Below are 18517 nucleotides of genomic sequence, written 5' to 3' on the forward strand. Positions count from 1 at the left end.
GACCTGGAACTTAACCTGTGTTACTTTTTAACTGACCATGTTTAAAACACATTTTATTCGTGTTTTAATTAGATTTTCTGTGTGTTTGGAAAAGGAGGGTTGGGTTTTCTTTTTTTGTATATTTTTATTGTTGAAAATATGTACAGTAAAACATATACCAATTCAACAGTTTCTACATGTATAATTCAGTGACACTGATTACATTCTGAGGGGTGGGTTTTCACTTGTCTGCTTTGTCACCATCTTTTTCTTGTTTTTAATTTTTTTCAATTGTACTTTAGATGAAGGTTTACAAAGCAAACAAGTTTCTCATTAAACAATTCATACATATATTGTTCTGTGACCTTGGTTGCCACCCGCGACATGTCAACACTCTCCCATTACCAGCCTTCCTGTGCCCTCCTGCCTTCTGATCCTTGCCCCTGGACTGGTGTGGCCATTTAGTCTCGTTTTGTTTTATGGGCCTGAATGACTTTATTACTGAGCTATAAGGGTTTCTGGAGGACATACTCTCGGGGTTTCTCCAGTCTCTGTCAGACCAGTAAGTCTGTTTTATTTGTGTGTGTGTGAGCTAGAATTTTGTTCTACATTTTTCTTCAGCTCTGTCTGGGACCCTCTATTGTGATCCCTGTCAGAGTAGTCAGTGGTAGCCAGGAGAAGCCAGGAACCATCTAGTTGTGCTAGACTCAGTCTGGTGGAGTCTGTGATAGTTGTGGCCCATTAGTCCTTTGGGTCACCATCTTGATCAGTACTTGTTCTGGACTGCCAATATTCAGGATGTGATATATACGTCTCTGGTACTTTACCATTTTCCAAGCATTTGTGTATTTAATGAGCATCACAATGGTATTGTGAGGTAGACAGGACAGGCATCGGTTGCCCCATTTGACTGAAGAGAATTTGTCATTCAAGACAGAAAGCACAGCGGAAACAAATTTTATTACACATCTACCATGTGTTTAGCACAGTCTTGGATGGTAGGAGTGAAAAACAATTCAGGTAGTTACAGTTCAGTTGAAGAGTCAACGCAAACATTAAGTGTCGAAACACAGTAAAGTAGATGCTTTGTATATGACCTTAGTAGATGCCTAATAAACATTTTTTTTTTTAATTAAATGTTACAAGGCAGGGAATTGTTAAGATGGAAAATGCACAGTGTTGACAGTAAATGCTGTGGAGGTGGTGGAGAGAGGCCGTTTCATCCTGGACTGGCTTAATGGAGATTTGAGCTAGGCCTTTAAAGAGGGAGTAGGATTCAAGTAGGCAGGTGAAAGTTTTTGAACCATTCTGGAATGAAGTATCTGCACATGAATAAAGTAGCAGAAAATTGGAGACCAGATTATATTAGGCCTAAAAGGCAAATTAACAGGTAGGCTTTGATCTTATAAAAAGCAAGAAATTGTAGATAATTTATAAGTGAGACTACCAGGACAAAAACTTCAGGATGGTGCCATTCTTCAGAAAAGCAGCGTGAAGGCAGTGGTGGGATAGTGTGGCAGGGGGGTTGTGCCTAAGTGGATAAGAGAGGAGGGTGTGACCTGACAGCTCCAGGAAAGTGAGAGGGGACAAGCAGTATATTTGGTTTTATAAAGTTTGAAATGCAAAAAAAGTACTTGTTTAAATATATAATTTACGTAATTTGCTTTTAACATGTTATTTAGGTAGACCAGCCAATCTCATGGAAAAGTGGAACTGAATTCCTAAGCCTGTCTCAGATACAGAAAGCTGTTTCCTCTCTGGCAGTGACACTCTTCAGCAGTCTGCAGCATTTTTCTATGGTAGTTTAGCTGTAGACCTGGGTTTGGAATTAAGCTTGCATTTCCAGAGAGAAATAATGCCACATGCTAGTGTGTGGTCCCAGGCCATCCCACACAAGAGGTATTTAATTGATATCTCTATAGTACTGTTGCCAAAGGGAAAGTACATTTTAGTTCCAAATCAGAGACTGGAATAAATCTCCAGGCATGGAAGCATCAGAGGTGGCAACCAGCAGGCTTTGGCACTGTTTTAGAGTGGGTCACTTTTTACTCCCATAAAAGAATCTTTATCCCTTGGTCAGTCACGGCCCAGGAATACTCCAGTAATAGAACCCCCTCTCCCCCAGTGTCAGGAATAGGACTCTTACTACATACAGGTCAGTATGGTCTCTAATTACATATCAAAACTGAAAAAGTAACCAGTTAGGTTACGATAATGATTTACTACGTGAAATACCCGATTTTTTTCTGGATTCAAATAATAAAATCCAACCAAGAAACAGTAGTTTTTTGCATTTACATGTCTGCCTCTTCCTAGTACTATCCAGTCATTGAAAAAAGAGTAAAATTTCACACAGGAATGTACATATATATTTTCAAATGACTGTTCTGATTTAAATTACAAAATATACATATATACGCATTTTAATATAAAGGAATGAAGGTGCTAGCAATGCTCAGTGGTGCTCATCATCAACTTTCAGGCTGTCCATCTGAAGTCAGTTTGTACCTGTAAGATAGGTGGGTTTGGACCTGTGTTAGTACTGAGTATGTGCTGTGGTAGTAACAGAACTAGACAAGCTACCTAGTCCTGCCTCCCTGGGCCTCCGTGGGACCAGTAGAGCCCATCTCTATGTAAATCGGCCTGCCAGGATTAAGGCTAGAGCTTGTTGTTGTTGTTAGGTGCCTTGGAGTGGATTTTCTGACTCATAGCAACCCCATGTGACAAAGCAGAACTGCCCCGTAGGGTTTTTACACAGGTCCTTTAGGGAAGTGAGATCTGCAGTGGTTAAAGACTTAAATAGGTATAAAATCTGTCTCCCTCCTTGATAACCAAAGGAGCTGAAATAATATTGATAAGGGAAGAACTTTGGAGAGAGAATATGGGCAGCTCTCTGGGACAATGTCTCGAATAGCAGATAAACAGTGACGAAATGAAAAGGCACACTTACCATTGTGAAAAGCCCCTAATCAAATCTTCTTTTGATAAGTCAATCAGTACCTAAAAAACCACAAATAATCAGTTCCCCTCCAAAAACCAGATTTAAAGGGAAACACATTGAGATAAACTGAATTGACCATGAAAGCCTTGGGTTTGGGGGTTTTGAGCAGTGGCCCTTTTTCCTTTGGTTTTTAAGATGGAGTCCCTCCAAAGAGGCAGTACACTGACCTCAGTGTTCTGGATAAAGGTGAATTGCTGTTTAGAGTTACTTCAGGAATTTGAGGTAAGTTAAACATTTTCCCTTTTCAAGCTTTATTTATGAATGTCATATATAGAAAGAGAGAGCAACTTGCTCCTACTCATTAACTGGTTAGTAATTTTAAGCAACACACCATAGTTCCCCTATCTGTAAAAATGGGGGTGATGCCACCTACTTCATAGGGCTTAAAAGACATGAATATAAGTACCCATTGCCAGTGAGTCAATTCCAACTCATAGCGACTCTATAGGACAGAGTAGAATTGCCTCATAGAGTTTCCAAGGAGCACCTGGTGGATTCAAACTGCTGGCCTTTGGTTAGCAGCCATAGCTCTTAACCACTACACCACCAGAGTTTCCGAGTATAAGTTAAGTGTTTATTATAATGACTACAACCTATTATTCAAATATCATTCCTTTACCTTTTCTTGGCATCTTCTACTTTAGGTAAAATCCATCAACACAAAAATCTTGTTGTAATAAGAACAATGGATTATGTATCAAAACAAGATTTAATACAATAGTAGGTGTTCAGGTACTTGTGGAATGAATGAATTTGTATAGATTCCAGAGTTTGTTAAAATAGGATTTATCACACTATCTTATGCTTTTATATTCTTTAATTAGTTTAAAGAATAAAAAAAACAAAAAACCTCCCAATGAGACCATTACCCTCCTTAAAGTCAGGGCCTTCCCACTTACTAATTATACCCTTGCTCATGTGCCTGGTCTACCAGTGAACTCCAGTTACTACCCACAATCCCTTCCGTACTTACTTTTCCTAGCTCCTTTCTTCTGTGTGAGCCAAGTGGCCTACTGTTTTTCACTGCAACATCTAGTGACCTTTTCTTTACTTCTTCCATGGGAACAAAGAACTCAAATCTTTAAGAAACAAAAAGAAAATGAGATTTACGTATTTCAACCATTTTTTTGAAAATCTAAAGTATTTCCCCCCATGAGTCTGTCAGTTTGTCATACTGTGGGGGCTTACATGTTGCTGTGATGCTAGAAGCTATGCCACTGGTATTCAGATACCAGCAGGGTCACCCATGGAGGACAGGTTTCAGCTGAGCTTCCAGACTAAGACAGACTAGGAACAAGGACCTGGCAGTCTACTTCTGAAAAGCATTAGCCAGTGAAAACCTTATAAGTTGCAACAGAGCATTGTCTGATATAGTGCTGGAAGATGAGCCCCCCAGGTTGGAAGGCACTCAAAAGATGACTGGGGAAGAGCTGCCTCCTCAAAGTAGAGTTGACCTTAATGACATGGATGGACTAAAGCTATCGAGACCTTCATTTGCTGATGTGGCACAACTCAAAATGAAGAGAACCAGCTGCAAACATCCATTAATAATCGGAACCTGGAATGTGTGAAGTATGAATCTAGGAAAATTGGAAATTGTAAAAAATGAAATGGAACGCATAACCATCAATATCCTAGGCATCAGTAAGCTGAAATGGGCTGGTGTTGGCCGTTTTGAATTGGACAATCATATAGTCTACTCTGCTGGGAATGACAACTTGAACAGGAATGGTATTATATTCGTCATCAAAAACAACATTTCAAGATCTATCCTGAAGTACAACTCTGTCAGTGATAGGATAATATCCACACGCCTACAAGGAAGACCAGTTAATATGACTATTATTCAAATTTACGCACCAACCACTGAGGCCAAAGATGAAGAAATAGAAGATTTTTATCAGCTGCTGCAGTCTGAAATTGATCAAACATGCAGTCAGGATGCATTGATAATTACTGGCGATTGGGATGCGAAAGTTGGAAACAAAGAAGAAAGGTCAGTAGTTGGAAAGCATGGCCTTGGTGATAGATACAGTGCTGGATCGAATGATACAATTTTGAAAGACCAACAACTTCTTCATTCAAATACCTTCTTTCACCAACATAAACAGCGACTATACACATGGACCTTGTCATGTGTATACACAACATGGAATACACAACAATCAAATCGCCTACATCTGTGGAAAGAGACGATGGAAAAGCTCAATATCATCAGTCAGAACAGACCATCAATTGCTCATATGCAAGTTCAAGCTGAAACTGAAGAAAATCAGAGCAAGTCCACAACAGCCAAAATATGACCTTGAGTATATCCCACCTGAATTTGGAGACCATCTCAAGAATAGATTTGACACATTGAATGCTAGTGACCAAAAACCAAATGAGTTGTGGAATGACATCAAGGGTATCATACATGAAGACAGCAAGAGGTCGTTGAAAAGACAGGAAAAAAAGAAAAGACCAAGATGGATGCTCAAACTTGCTCACGAATGTCGAGCAGCTAAAGCAAAAGGAAGAAACAATGAAGTAAAAGAACTGAACAGAAGATTTCAAAGGGTGGCTTAGAAGACAAAGTAAAGTATTATAACGACGTGTGCAAAGAGCTGGAGATAGAAAACCAAAAGGGAAGAACACACTCGGCATTTCTCAAGCTGAAAGAACTGAAGAAAAAATTCAAGCCTCAAGTTGCAAGAGTGAAGGAGTCTATGGCGAAAACATTAAGCAACGCAGAAAGCATCAAAAGAAGATAGAAGGAATACACAGAGTCATTATACCAAAAACAATTAGTCGATGTTCCTATGGGAACCGATGGTACTGAAGGAAGAAGTCCAAGCTGCTCTGAAGGCATTGGTGAAAAACAAGGCTCCAGGAATTGACAGAATATTAATTGAGATGTTTCAACAAACAGATGCAGCACTGGAGGTGCTCACTTGTCTATGCCAAGAAATATGGAAGACAGCTTCCTGGCCAACTGACTGGAAGAGATCCATATTTATGCCTATTCCAAGAAAGGTGATCCAACCAAATGTGGAAATTATAGAACAATATCATTAATATCACACGCAAGCAAAATTTTGTGGAAGATCATTCAAAAATGGCTGCAGCAGTATACCAACAAGGAACTACCAGAAATTCAGGCCAGTTTCAGAAGAGGACGTGGAACCAGGGATATCACTGCTGATGTCAGATGGATCCTGGCTGAAAGCAGAGAATACCAGAAGGATGTTTACCTGTGTCTTACTGACTGCAAAGGCATTCGACTGGCTGGCTCGTAACAAATTATGGATAACATTGCAAAAAATGGGAATTCCAGAACACTTAATTGTGCTCATGAGGAACCTTTACATAGATCAAGAGGCAGCTGTTCAGACAGAACAAGGGGATACTGATTGGTTTAAAGTCAGGAAAGGTGTGTGTCAAGCTTGTATCCTTTCACCATACCTATTCAATCTGTTGCTGAACAAATAATCCGAGAAGCTGGACTATATGAAGAAGAATGGGGGATCAGGATTGGAGGAAGACTCATTAACAACCTACATTATGCAGATGACACAACCTTGCTTGCTGAAAGTGAAGAGGACTTGAAGCACTTACTAATGAAGATCAAAGACCACAGCCTTCAGTATGGATTACACCTCAACATAAAGAAAACAAAAATCCTCACAACTGGACCAGTGAGCAACATCAGGATAAACGGAGAAAAGATTGAAGTTGTCAAGGATTTCATTTTACTTGGATCCACAATCAACAGCCATGGAAGCAGCAGTCAAGAAATCAAGAGATGCATTGCATTGGGTAAATCTGCTGCAAAGGACCTCTTTAAAGTGTTGAAAAGCAAAGATGTCACCTTGAAGACTAAGGTGCACCTGACCCAAGCCATGGTATTTTCAATTGCATCATATGCATGTGAAAGCTGGACAATGAATAAAGAAGGCCAAAGAAGAATTGACACCTTTGAATTGTGGTGTTGGCAGAGAATATTGAATATACCGTGGACAGCCAAAAGAACGAACAAATCTGTCTTAGAAGAAGTACAACCAGAATGCTCCTTAGAAGCAAGGAATGCGAGATTGCGTCTTACATACTTTGGACATGTTATCAGGAGGGATCAGCCCCTGGAGAAGAACATCATGCTTGGCAAAGTACAGGGTCAACGGAAAAGAGGAAGACCCTCAATGAGGTGGATTGACCCAGTGGCTGCAACAATGAGCTCAAGCATAACGATTGTAAGGATGGTGCAGGACCAGGCAGTGTTTTGTTCTGTTATACATAGGTTTGCTATGAGTCGGAACCGACTCTATGGCACCTAACAACAACAAAGTATTTCATCCACTTCCCTACTTTTTAAACAGAAGATATGGACTATTGAGAAGAGTGCCCTGAGCAGTACTGGTTCATCACTACAGATGATCCCTGTCCTGTGTTCTTAAACCTTGAACTTTTAAGAGGCTGTTTGCTTCTCTGGGAAGTACCTTGGACTACTTAGTTACAAAAAACAAAAATCCACTGCCATTGAGTTGATTCTGACTCATAGTGACCCTGTAGGACAGCGTAGAGCTGCCCCGTAGGGTTTCTAAGGCTATAGCCTTTAAGGAAACAGACTGCCACATCTTTCTCCCAGAAAGTGGCTGGTGGGTTCAAACTGCTAACCTCATAGTTACCAGGTGAGTGCCTAGCCACTGTGTCTCCAGGGCTCCTTAACTGAGTTATAAAACCAAAACCAAACCTGTTGCCATCGAGTCAATTCCGGCTCATAGCGACCCTATCAGACACAGTAGAACTGCCCCATAGGGTTTCCAGGTAACAGCTGATGGATTAGAACTGCTGACCTTTTGTTAACAGCCATAGCACTTAACCAGTGTGTCACCAGGGCTCCAACTGAGTTATATTACTGTCTTATTTTTTCTGACTCTATTCTGGTTGCCATTTTTTTCAGCTGCCCCTTCTCACTCTTAATAGTGCCTGCTAACAGGTCCAGCTCAACTCCTTTCTAAGTTTTTGTTTGTTTGTTTCTGACCAATTGAGGGCTAGAATGCTGAACAGTCAGATTTACTACAGTTGCATGGAAAATATTGACCTGCTTCTGTGGAATAAAGCAGAGGAATCTTTGTGTATGTGCTTTGTCATGTACTTCTAGGTTTATTTTTAGGGTCGGGGTTGCCAAAAGCCTGCTCTCCAGATAACCTAGACACTTGTACTAATATCCTCTTATAGTTTTGAAAGAGAATTACTAACAGATTAGATTTGTCACAGAAGTCAAAGGTTAAAGCCCCTCCCTCCTGGGTTCCCACATAGCAATTTCAGCATGTGTTTATACTTGTGTCAGTTATCTTTAAAGACAAGGTCCCTTGTGTGGCTCTAAAATGTAAGATGGTGCCTGACATAAAGTGTTCAGTAAATGTTGAATGAATAAATTCTCTCTTCCCCACACTCTTTCTTGACATTGATGAACCTGAAGTGTAGCTCTTGAAGGAACATATTTGTTCTTAGACATGGCCCAAAGTGACTCAGTATAACCCTTTTAAAATGAGTAGTTATTGACTAGGATAAGAGGAAACCAAAATTTTCAGGAGGAATATCTTCCTAGATTCCTAGACATTTCCTAGAAATGTCTTCTCTTAGGGCCCTGGAGCAGGGGGAAGCAATGATGAGACTCTGACTTCTGCACCTTGAGCATTATCATGGGTGCAAAGTGATATCAAGAATAAGAACATTTGAGATAAGACTTGCCCCCACTAACCTGTCAAAGGCAGAAAATATGATTAGAGATACTCTAATCTACCAGTCCTGTCCCCAAGGACATGAGTGGATAAGCCTTTGTGGAGAAGGGGAAGGTCTATCTCACTTGCCACCTATGCCTTGTTGCAGGCGGGAAAAAAGATCAAAGAGCTTGGAGTCTGGAGAGAAATTTTAAGTCCTTAGATTCAAAGAATGTTTACTTTTCACTGCTAGAATTAAAACATTCAAAGGAAACATTTGACCAGTATGAAACATTCCATAATTAGGAATACTTTAGCACCTCTTTAACACCTATGGGCAGGAGAGGTGGATAACCATTTTGATAAACCACCCTGGCAACCCTTTTCTCCCACTAAAGTACAGAAGCTTCATGAAGGAAGAGACCACGTGTTCCTTCCCAGCCTTAGCCCCTCACAGCTTCTAGCAGGCTGTCAGGCACACAGCAGGTAGTCCAAACATACTAGTGAATAAGGTACTGTAGGAGGCCAGCTGACCCACTTACGTCTCATCAAACTGGGGCTCCAGGGTCTTCCGCTTCACTGAGGTCTTCTTACGACTTGCCCACCTCCTTTCTGGCAACAAGTACACACGGACGTAGGGATCAGCTCCACTGCTCGTACAGGGTGTCAGGTTTCTGATTTGGTTTCAGAGGCAGAGAAAAAAGTCCCCTGGTTTTGAGACACTATGAAAATACTTATTTGGGAGAAAGCTATAGTAGACATTTGGCTTTAGATGGGCCTGAGGATAAAATGCTCTGTAGTCTAGACGACCTGCTATGGACTGAATTGTATCCCCCCAAAATGTGTGTCAACTTGGGTAGGCCATGATTCCCAGTATTGTCTGATTGTCTACCATTTTGTAATCTGATGTGATTTTCCTATGTGCTGTAAATCCTACCTCTGTGATGTTAACGGGAAACCCTGGTGGTGTAGTGGTTTAGAGCTAAGGCTGCTAACCAAAAGGTCAGCAGTTCGAATCCACCAGGTACTCCTTGGAAACCCTATAGGGCAGTTGGTTTGGTTTGGTTTGGGTTTTATGTTAATGAGGCAGGATTGAGGCAGTTATGTTAATGAGGCAAGACTCAATCTACAGGATTAGGTTATACCTTGAGTCAATCTCTTTTGAGATATAAAAGAGAAGCCCAGCAGAGAGACAGGGACCTCATGCCACCAAGAATGAAGAACAAGGAGAGGAGTACGTTCTTTGGACCCGGGATCCCTGCACTGAGAAGCTCCTAGACTAGGGCAAGATTGATGACAAGGACCTTCTCCCAGATAAAACAGAGAAAGCCTTCCCCTGGAGCTGGAGCCCTGAATTCGGACTTCTAACCTCCTAGACTGTGAGAGAATAAATTTCTCTTTGTTAAAGCCATCCAGTTGTGATATTTCTGTTATAGCAGCACTAGATTAATTAAACCATGACCAAAAAATAAGTAAAAGTCTGCAGAATTTAGAAGACAACACATGAGATTCATGGTTCTGAAAACACACATTTTTGTAACGTGTGAGGTAGAGCACATAGCACTATTTTTTTTATTTTAAGGTAGAGCAAGTACTTCCATCCAGGGACAACGTACTTGGGAAGATGTACTGACTACCAGCAGAAAGTTTTGCAATGGTTATGTCTGAGCAGAGCCCCTGTTTCTTAAGCCCACCAGCACCAATGAAGAACGGCCACCAAAGTGTTCCGCTCAGGACTTTCTCCCTCACACATGCAGGCCTTCAAACTTCATTTCTCCCAGTGCATTACTGATCTACTTGTGGGAGCTGCATGCCCTTGCCCTTGATGCAGAGCCCCTAGTCATCTGCTGCTCCTGAAAGACCTTCCTGGCCCCAGAAACCCTTTACCTGCAGCCGTTGATTAGCACACTGAGGCAGTGCCGCAGACACACGTAGCGCACCGTGAGCTGAATCTCACCCAGTGGCTGTTGCCTCAGATTCCCGCCTCTGTAAAGAAAGCGTTTGTCATTTGTCTTTAAAAATGCTGGTCTTCTCCTGCCCCCCCTCCACTACCCCGAGAGAGAGAAACATGACCTACTTTCAGAATACAGAACCATTGGTTAATAAAATAATTCTCAGTAAGATTCCTTTTAGTAGGAAATCGGTCCCACCCAGCATTTATATGAAATTATCTCTTTGGCTGAAGGTAGGCTAGAAAAGCCTTTTAGGATCCTAGGATCCAAATGAAGATATAAAAGATCCTAGAGAATTTTTGTTAACTTTCATAGGTGTGATGATAATGATAATATAGGATGTATCATTTTTAGGACAGTAGAGAGTAAAGGGTCATGATGCCTATAACTTATTTGAAATGGTTCAGCAAAAATGTGTGTGTTTATACACATAAATATTTATAGTGCAAGGAGCCCTAGTGGCACAGTGGTTAAGCACTCTGCTAACAGGAAGGTCAGCAGTTTGAACCCACCAGCCACTCCATGGGAGAAAGATGTGACAGTCTTCCTCTGTAAAGATTACAGCCTTGGAAACCCTATGGGACAGTTCTGCACTGTCCTCCAGGGTCCCTGCTATGAGCTGGAACGGACTCAATGGTAGTGGGTTTTTTTTTTGTTTTTTTTTTTAAATAATGCAGATAGATCAGTGTAAAAAATTGTTGAATCTGGGTGGAGGGAATATGTATGTTAATTGTAATGTTTCAACACTCAGGGTTTGAATATTTTCATAATAAAAGATTAGACAAAATAAAGCCCTGGAAATCATAAGCTAATCAGTAGAAAATACTTGATGGCTCAACTCTGAAAGAACACAAATTACATAAAGTTTAAAATGGCTTAAAATGCACATTCTGTTGGGGAAATGGAGTTGAATGGGTTGGTCAGATTTCAGGTCTTCTATTAATGACTAAATTCCTCTGTTTTTATATCTGAGCTGATCATAAAATTGAGAGAATTCTGGATATCCACCAATTTAATCAGTTCTTGAGTATTATGATCACAATGTACAAAGCAAAATGCATTCCACAGACGCGTGGTCTCCAAGCACAGCTGGCTGGATTCAGGACGAGTTTTGTGATCTGGTGAATGTGTTGGTTCCCTTTCCTAGGCTGATATGAATGTAATTCAGATTAGGAAGAACATGAACCCTGGTGTGACCTTGGCGGAGTTAGTCAACCTTTATGATAGTAAGTTCTCTCTCATACAGTCAATGGGAAGATTGAATTAGGTAGTAAACACAGTAAATGGCAGCCATTAATAACATAATTCCACATTCTAAGGTTTCCATATCATCCCAGTATAACTCTTTAGAATTCAGGAAGTGTTTCTGCTGGGAGGAATCTTAAAGACCAATGCCCAGCATTTATTTTACATTAATTCTATAGCTAGAGCTATAACCAGACTCTTCCCTCTCTCTTCCTGTTTTTTTTTTTTTTTTTTTCCTACTTTTTTTTTTTTTTTTACCAGACCATGCTGCCTCCTTATAATTGAAAAACCAGAACTTGCACATAAGTGAGTCCATATCTAATTTTCCAGCCAGGGAGGAATTTTTCATGCAGATGATTTTTGAAAAGATTAAACAGAGAAATGCATACTCAGTGTTGAGGCTGATATCTGTCAGGTCAAAGCAGGAGGAGGCCAGGGAATTGAGCGAGGACAGGCTGGGAGCCAGTGCCTTGGGCTTGCTTGCAAACAGGGAGGCAGGGCAGTTCATGGGTCTGGGTGACTTCATGGGCCCTGGAGAATGGGGGCCTGGGACAGTTAGGAAGATGGTAGCTGAGCTCTTTTTCTCTTCCACGTGCTCATAGAACCCTTTGGCATTCTCCTTGCCTTTGGGCTTTGGGCCTGTCTGTTGGGGTGTGGGCTCAGTGACAACAGTGGTAGCACTGGTGGTTGTTGTGGTGCTCTTGGAGGTCTCCTTGGTGTCAGAAGCAGGATCTGGGGGACATGGTACATCTTCAGGGCCCTCTCCCTGGGGTGGGGCTTTGGGGCCCTGGTTTGTGGCCACCTTCTTGATAAACAGAGGACCTTTCTTTAGGGCTTCAGGTCCCGTGTATGGGCTCCCCATCTCTCGTTCCTCCACACGCAGGAACTGCAAATAGATGACATGGTTGCTCATGGGCTGGGCCCACCACTTCCTCTTCCTCCCCACTTCTATTCTCACTCTGGGAGATGGTTACTTCTCCTCTTTCCTGGAACAGTTTTCTCAAAAATCAATGCCCAACTCAATGGCTTTTTCACAGACTGTATCCTTCTTGACCTTGCTCTGTCCCCTGACTGCCTCTAACCAATGCTACCCTGTCTTTGACCTTCCTCCTGTCTCACTAGTGGGTGTTCTTCAAGACTCAGTCCTGGATCCGTTCTCTCTTTATACCTCCACTTGCTGCTCTATACCTGGTCCACTCTCACAGTATGCACTTTACTCCTGTGTAGAGGACTCCCAGATCTACCCTCCAGTCCTGCCCTCACCCTAAGCTGGATATGTATCACTAGCTGCCTTCTAGATATGGTTGTTTCCACTGTCACCTCATTCACTATTGTTTTCCCAAAAATGTGTTTCCTATTCAGACCCACTCCTGTGCGCTTAGCCCTAAATTTCAAACCTTAGCCATTGTTTTTCCCCATGCTCTTTTCCCCTCAGTTATTATCAAGGCCCATCCTAGAAACTTCTATTTCCTGCAGTATGGCAGTCAAAATATTCTGAAACACCTCTCATTAGGAATGCCAAATAAAATGAAACAAACATCCTTTAAAATGGATAGCCAAATTCACAAGAATATAAGGAAAACCTCTATGGTTAAAAGAGAGAAAGAAAAAAAAAACTGAAAAATAAAGATTAAAGGTTAAGCTTTCCTGGGGTCATTTACCAATTTTGGTATCCAAGGGATTAGGGTTTTAAGGATCTTGCAGAGACAAGAGACAAGTCCTTGGATTCATGGGAGGCTGGGAGTTGCAAGTGAGAGCCATAAAGATTGGTGATATCTTTAGTGAAAAAGTAGTGTAGAAATAAAAATTCCATCCACCAGCAAGGATCGATGACAAGATGTGTCTATCTTAGCCTGTCCATAAAAATGGACCCAGGTTTGTAATGTACCTGGTGTGCTTGGCTGAAGCAAAAGCAGAACCATATTGGAAGAGAGCAACCTCAATCCAGGTCATAAAGAACAGCCCAGATTACAAAACACAAATGAGCTACCATGAACAACAGACACAACAAACATCAAAATTCGATGTCCAAGATACTCAAATAATAGAATTAACAAGCATATACATTATAAAATAAATATTTTCAAATGATTAAAGTCAGGGTAGAAACATGAAACAATAACAAGACACCATGGAAAAAAGACAAGATGGATTTGGAAAAGAGAAAATTAAAAGAAATGAAAAATGGTCATCAATTGAATTGTGTACCCCAAAAATACGTGTTGTAAATCCTAACCCCTATACCTGTAGATGGAAACCCTGGTGGCATAGTGGTTAAGTGCTACAGCTGCTAATCAAGAGGTCGGCAGTTCAAATCTGCCAGGCACTCCTTGGAAACTCTATGGGGCAGTTCCACTCTGTCCTATAGGGTCGCTATGAGTTGGAATCCACTCAACAGCAGTGGGTGGGGTTTATACCTGTAAATGTAATCCCACTTCGGAATGGGTTTTCTTTGTTATGTTAATGACAGTATTAGTGTAGGGTGTGTCTTAAATCTATCTCTTCTGAAGTATAAAAGAGCAAATTAAGCAAGGAAGCAAGCAAGCAGAGATGGGGGAAGAGAGATGCCCCACCATGTGAAGATTGCTCCAACTGAGGAACAGAAACCGAAAAGAGACATGGACCTTCCCCCAAAGCCAACAGAGAAAGCCTTCCCCTAAAGCTGGTGCCCTATATTCAGATTTCTAGCCTCACAAACTGTGAAAAGCCCTGGTGGCTCAGTGGTTAAATGTTTGCTAACCAAAAGGTTGACAGTTCAAATCCACCAGCCACTTATAGGGTCACTATGAGCCGGAATCAACTCTATGGCAATGGGTTCATGGGTTAAACTGTGAGAAAATAAATTTCTGTATGTTAAAGCCAAAAAAAGAAAAATGGTCATCAAAATTAAAAACAGATTAACCCAAAACCAAACCCACTGCCATCTAGTCAATTCTGACTCATAGCAACCCCAAAGAACAGAGTAGAACTGCCCCAGAGGGTTTCCAAGGAGCGGCTGATGGATTGGAACTGCCAGCCATTTGGCACTGGCGCCACCAGGGCTAAACAGTAGATCAGACATAGCCAAATAAAGAATTAGTGATTTGGAAGATAGATGCTAAGGAAGTTAGCCAGAATGTAGCACCAAGAGATAAAGAGATGGGAAATATGAAGGACAGGACAGTTCAAGAGACATGGAGGATAGGATGAGATAGTCCAGCATAGCATAGAAGGATCTAGAAAAGGATTAAAAGGATGACAGAGAGGCTATATTTGAAAAGATAAGAGCCGACAATTTTCCAAAATGAATTTAAAAAAATTCATTTCCTGGCTTCTTTCAGCCAGGAGTAAACTTGAATATATCTCCTGACTTCTTCTGCCCATAAGTCCTCTGGAGACAGAGTCCACCATGCTCCATGACCAGAGTTCCACTTCCCTCTCTTAGGGTTAGGGAATAAATTTACCCGCAGCACCAGCCTCATGGAGATGAGGCTGTCCAGGCCCGAGTGGTCCAGCTGAAAGCGCTGTTCAAGGGTGAGGTCTGCACAGGAGAGGATCTGGCACAGGGGGATCTCCAGCACTCCCAGAGCATACTCCTGGTCATCATCAAGCACCTGTGCAGGGAGCAAGAACGAGAGGAGAACCAAGCCCCACCCTTACCACTCCCACACAATCTGGGCCCCAGCTGAGTCTGGATTCACCTCAGTATGTACTGTGCTACTACTGGTATCTGATCCTGTTCTGGGAATTGGGAATGAACCGGGCCTGGTCCCTGCCTTCAGTCAGGTGAGAAGAGTGACTTAGGGAAGAGGCACTTATAATCTTATGAGTCCAAAATGTCAAATGTTCAGGGCCATGGGGGCTTTAGGGTAAGATGAGTTATGCTGTTCTATGATCGGACATCCAGACAGGGCTTTTGTCCCTGAAACAGAGCGTGAAGAGGACCCCAAAATATCCCAGTTCTGCCACTTGTTAGTCATGATATCTTAGACAAGTCATTGTTTAAGCCTCTATTTGTTCATGTGTAAAATAGAGAAGATAATATCGATTTTCCACAGATATTCTGTGAGGATTAAATGAATTTTTTTTTTAATGAAGTACATCATCATCATCAACGTCCATATTCCAACACAGGCCACTCTGGGTGTTGTGTAACAACCAGAAAGGCCCTTTTGCAGGAAGAGCCAAGAGACATGAGGGTTTGTCCTTCCACAGCCTCCTCCCCAGTGACCTCATACAGCAGCATCATGGAGATGAGGCCTTGGGGGGGGTCCTCATTATTCCCTCCTGCACGCAAGTGGTGGGTCTTATGTACCACACCAAGAATCTACTCAAGGTGTGCTTCGAGCTCCCATTCCTCCTAAAACTCTATTCCAAGAGCGCAACTTCAAGCATACCTTCAGATGTAGCCGTTCAGCTGCCACATTGTGCACAAAGAAGGAGAACACTTGGCCCCACACGGGGTCCTTGCTATGGTGACATGTCTGGGGACAGAGGAGGAAGAGATCATTGAAGGGTCAGTTTGGGCAGAGTTGGATACTAGCTCCTATGCTCTCAGTCTGGCCACCAGGCACATTTGGGAGCCTTCTTATGTGTCTGCCCAGGGACCAGACCCACACACACTACAGCCAGTGGGAGCAGCTAGGGAGGGGCAACCAGACTCAAGGCAAGAAGTGCTTTGCCAGGAAGCTCTACAGGGACTGAAAATCACATGAGCATTAAAGTTTACTCCCTGGGGAAGGGGGCCAACAGATTTCTGCTGCTGGACTGAGAAACTTCATGGTGTAGTGGGAAGGATGTGGACTTTAGAGCCAGGCCTGGGCTAGTTCTGCTGCTTTCTAGCATGTGACCTTGGGCAACTCATTTAATCTCTGATCCTCAGATTCCTGGACTAAAAAAATGATTTTGTGAGGTTATTGTGAGAAATAATACAAAGTGTCAAAACTGTGTCCTGCACCTGCTAGGGGTTCAGTGCAAGCTAATTCCCTCCCTTTTTGCCTCTCTCAGCCATTGTTTTTGCCAATCCTTTTTTCCCCTCAGTTATCAATCAAGACCCATCCTAGAGACTTCCATTTCCTCCCATCTCCTTACCCCAAGGCTACACTCCACAGCTGTCTTACCTTGCTCATGTGTGTCTTCTTGCCCACGGATAGCTTGACATACGAAGAAGGGTCTCTGCTGACCTTATTCTGTGAAAGGAAAAAATCCACAAAAACAATGGCGGCACTGTCAATGTTACCTTGAGACACCCTCATTCCCTGGGAGTATCAGTGGGACCTAGGCCCAGCCGGTTGCTTCCCATTGAGAGAAGGCGGCCCTGGGTGCTACCCAGGCTCCCTCGGCTGCCATTACTATACAGTACTGACCCCCAGGAGGTTCCAAGTTAAAGACCAGAGACCAAGTGGGGCCTGGCTGGGCACAGGTTCTTGTTCTGTGGGGCCCAGAGCATGAGCTATGGAATCAGATGGCATGGAGTCCAATTCTGGCTCCTCCTTTTAGCTGTGGGACTCAGGCATTTAACCTTCTGAATCCTGCTTGTAAAATGTCAATAAAAACTATTGACACAGTTATTGAATGGCTCAGAGATAAGGAATGTGAGGGATGAGCTGCCAACCCCTGTACCTCACACATGCAGACTGCTGAATGGCAGCTCTGGTATCCCCAGGTTGTGTGTGCATGGACCATGGCCCGGAAGACATAGGGCTGTGGTGACTCAGGGGAGGAGAAGCTGTGACCTGCCCTCACTTGTGTTTTCAGCCACACACACACTTACCTTGGCAAACCTAGAGAGTTTTTTGGCTCGATATTCACCATTCAGGTAGTCAAAAGGGCTTCTCTGTAGCACAAGAATAATAAGTGAGTAGCACCCAGAAGAGACAAGCGGAAAGTGAAGGCATGAGGTGCTTCCAGGGGAGACACTTAGGCCATGTCACCACTCACCGGCAGGTTGCAGGCGCTCTCCAGGAAGACCACAAGGATGGCGGTGGAGAGGCTGCCAGGGTCCTGCAAGCAGTAGCAGAGAAACCGTCTGGTTTTGAAGAAACTGCCTGTGTCAGAAAGAAGCCAGCCAGCCATTGCACTCCATACTAATCATAAGATCGCTCACAATCTAGCTTTCGTTTGAGGCTGAGAATATAACTGCAGCATGGCAGATTCAAGTTAGAGACAGAGACGGATTTCCCAAATGAACCAGGCTGATAGGCAATGACACAGAGCTCTGAGGACCCCATATTCCCTGGAGATGGTTGAGATTGTCTGCTGAGATGGATCAGGAGCTGCTCTGTGTGTTGATGGGCTGTGACATATTCTCCAGGAGACAGGGCTGGCTCCACTCCCTCCCTCCCCTCATGCACGTGGGCCATCCCACTGCATGCTCCCCCCCTCGCCTTTCTGCTCAAGGGCCCCTGACACACTGTACTCACCTCAGCCAGAAATTCCTGGTCAGTGGTCAGTGCAAGCCACTCCAGCCGCAGATGCACCCGCCCACTGGTTGTGTCATTTAGGACAAACCACTGCAGGGAGGGGAGGGGACAAAGGGCAGGGAGATGCTACTGACCCTGTCCCTGAGTTACCACTCAGTCTTGTGCCCAGTGAGGGCCTAACAGAGACTAGAAGGGTGACCTAGCCCACAGTGGGTGGGCTCTGGGCTCTGAGAGACT

At 42.9% G+C, this 18517-nt stretch overlaps 1 protein-coding gene across 1 annotated transcript in view; it reads right to left on the minus strand.

Moving 5' to 3' along the window:
* Window positions 1-1340: 1340 nt before the first annotated feature.
* Window positions 1341-18517, minus strand: part of ESYT3 (extended synaptotagmin 3) — a 62801-nt gene continuing 45624 nt past the window's right edge. The window contains exons 12-23 of the mRNA XM_049870222.1: window positions 18281-18370; window positions 17799-17861; window positions 17632-17694; window positions 16979-17047; window positions 16256-16342; window positions 15323-15472; window positions 12269-12765; window positions 10570-10668; window positions 9225-9356; window positions 3954-4059; window positions 2930-2979; window positions 1341-2487 (exon numbers count right to left, since the gene is read on the minus strand). Coding sequence (XP_049726179.1) covers window positions 2451-2487; window positions 2930-2979; window positions 3954-4059; window positions 9225-9356; window positions 10570-10668; window positions 12269-12765; window positions 15323-15472; window positions 16256-16342; window positions 16979-17047; window positions 17632-17694; window positions 17799-17861; window positions 18281-18370 — 1443 coding nt within the window. The 3' untranslated portion in view covers window positions 1341-2450. The remainder of the gene's footprint in view (window positions 2488-2929; window positions 2980-3953; window positions 4060-9224; window positions 9357-10569; window positions 10669-12268; window positions 12766-15322; window positions 15473-16255; window positions 16343-16978; window positions 17048-17631; window positions 17695-17798; window positions 17862-18280; window positions 18371-18517) is intronic.

The sequence above is a fragment of the Elephas maximus genome, chromosome 26, assembly GCF_024166365.1.
Source record: "Elephas maximus indicus isolate mEleMax1 chromosome 26, mEleMax1 primary haplotype, whole genome shotgun sequence".
NCBI classification, from domain to species: domain Eukaryota; kingdom Metazoa; phylum Chordata; class Mammalia; order Proboscidea; family Elephantidae; genus Elephas; species Elephas maximus.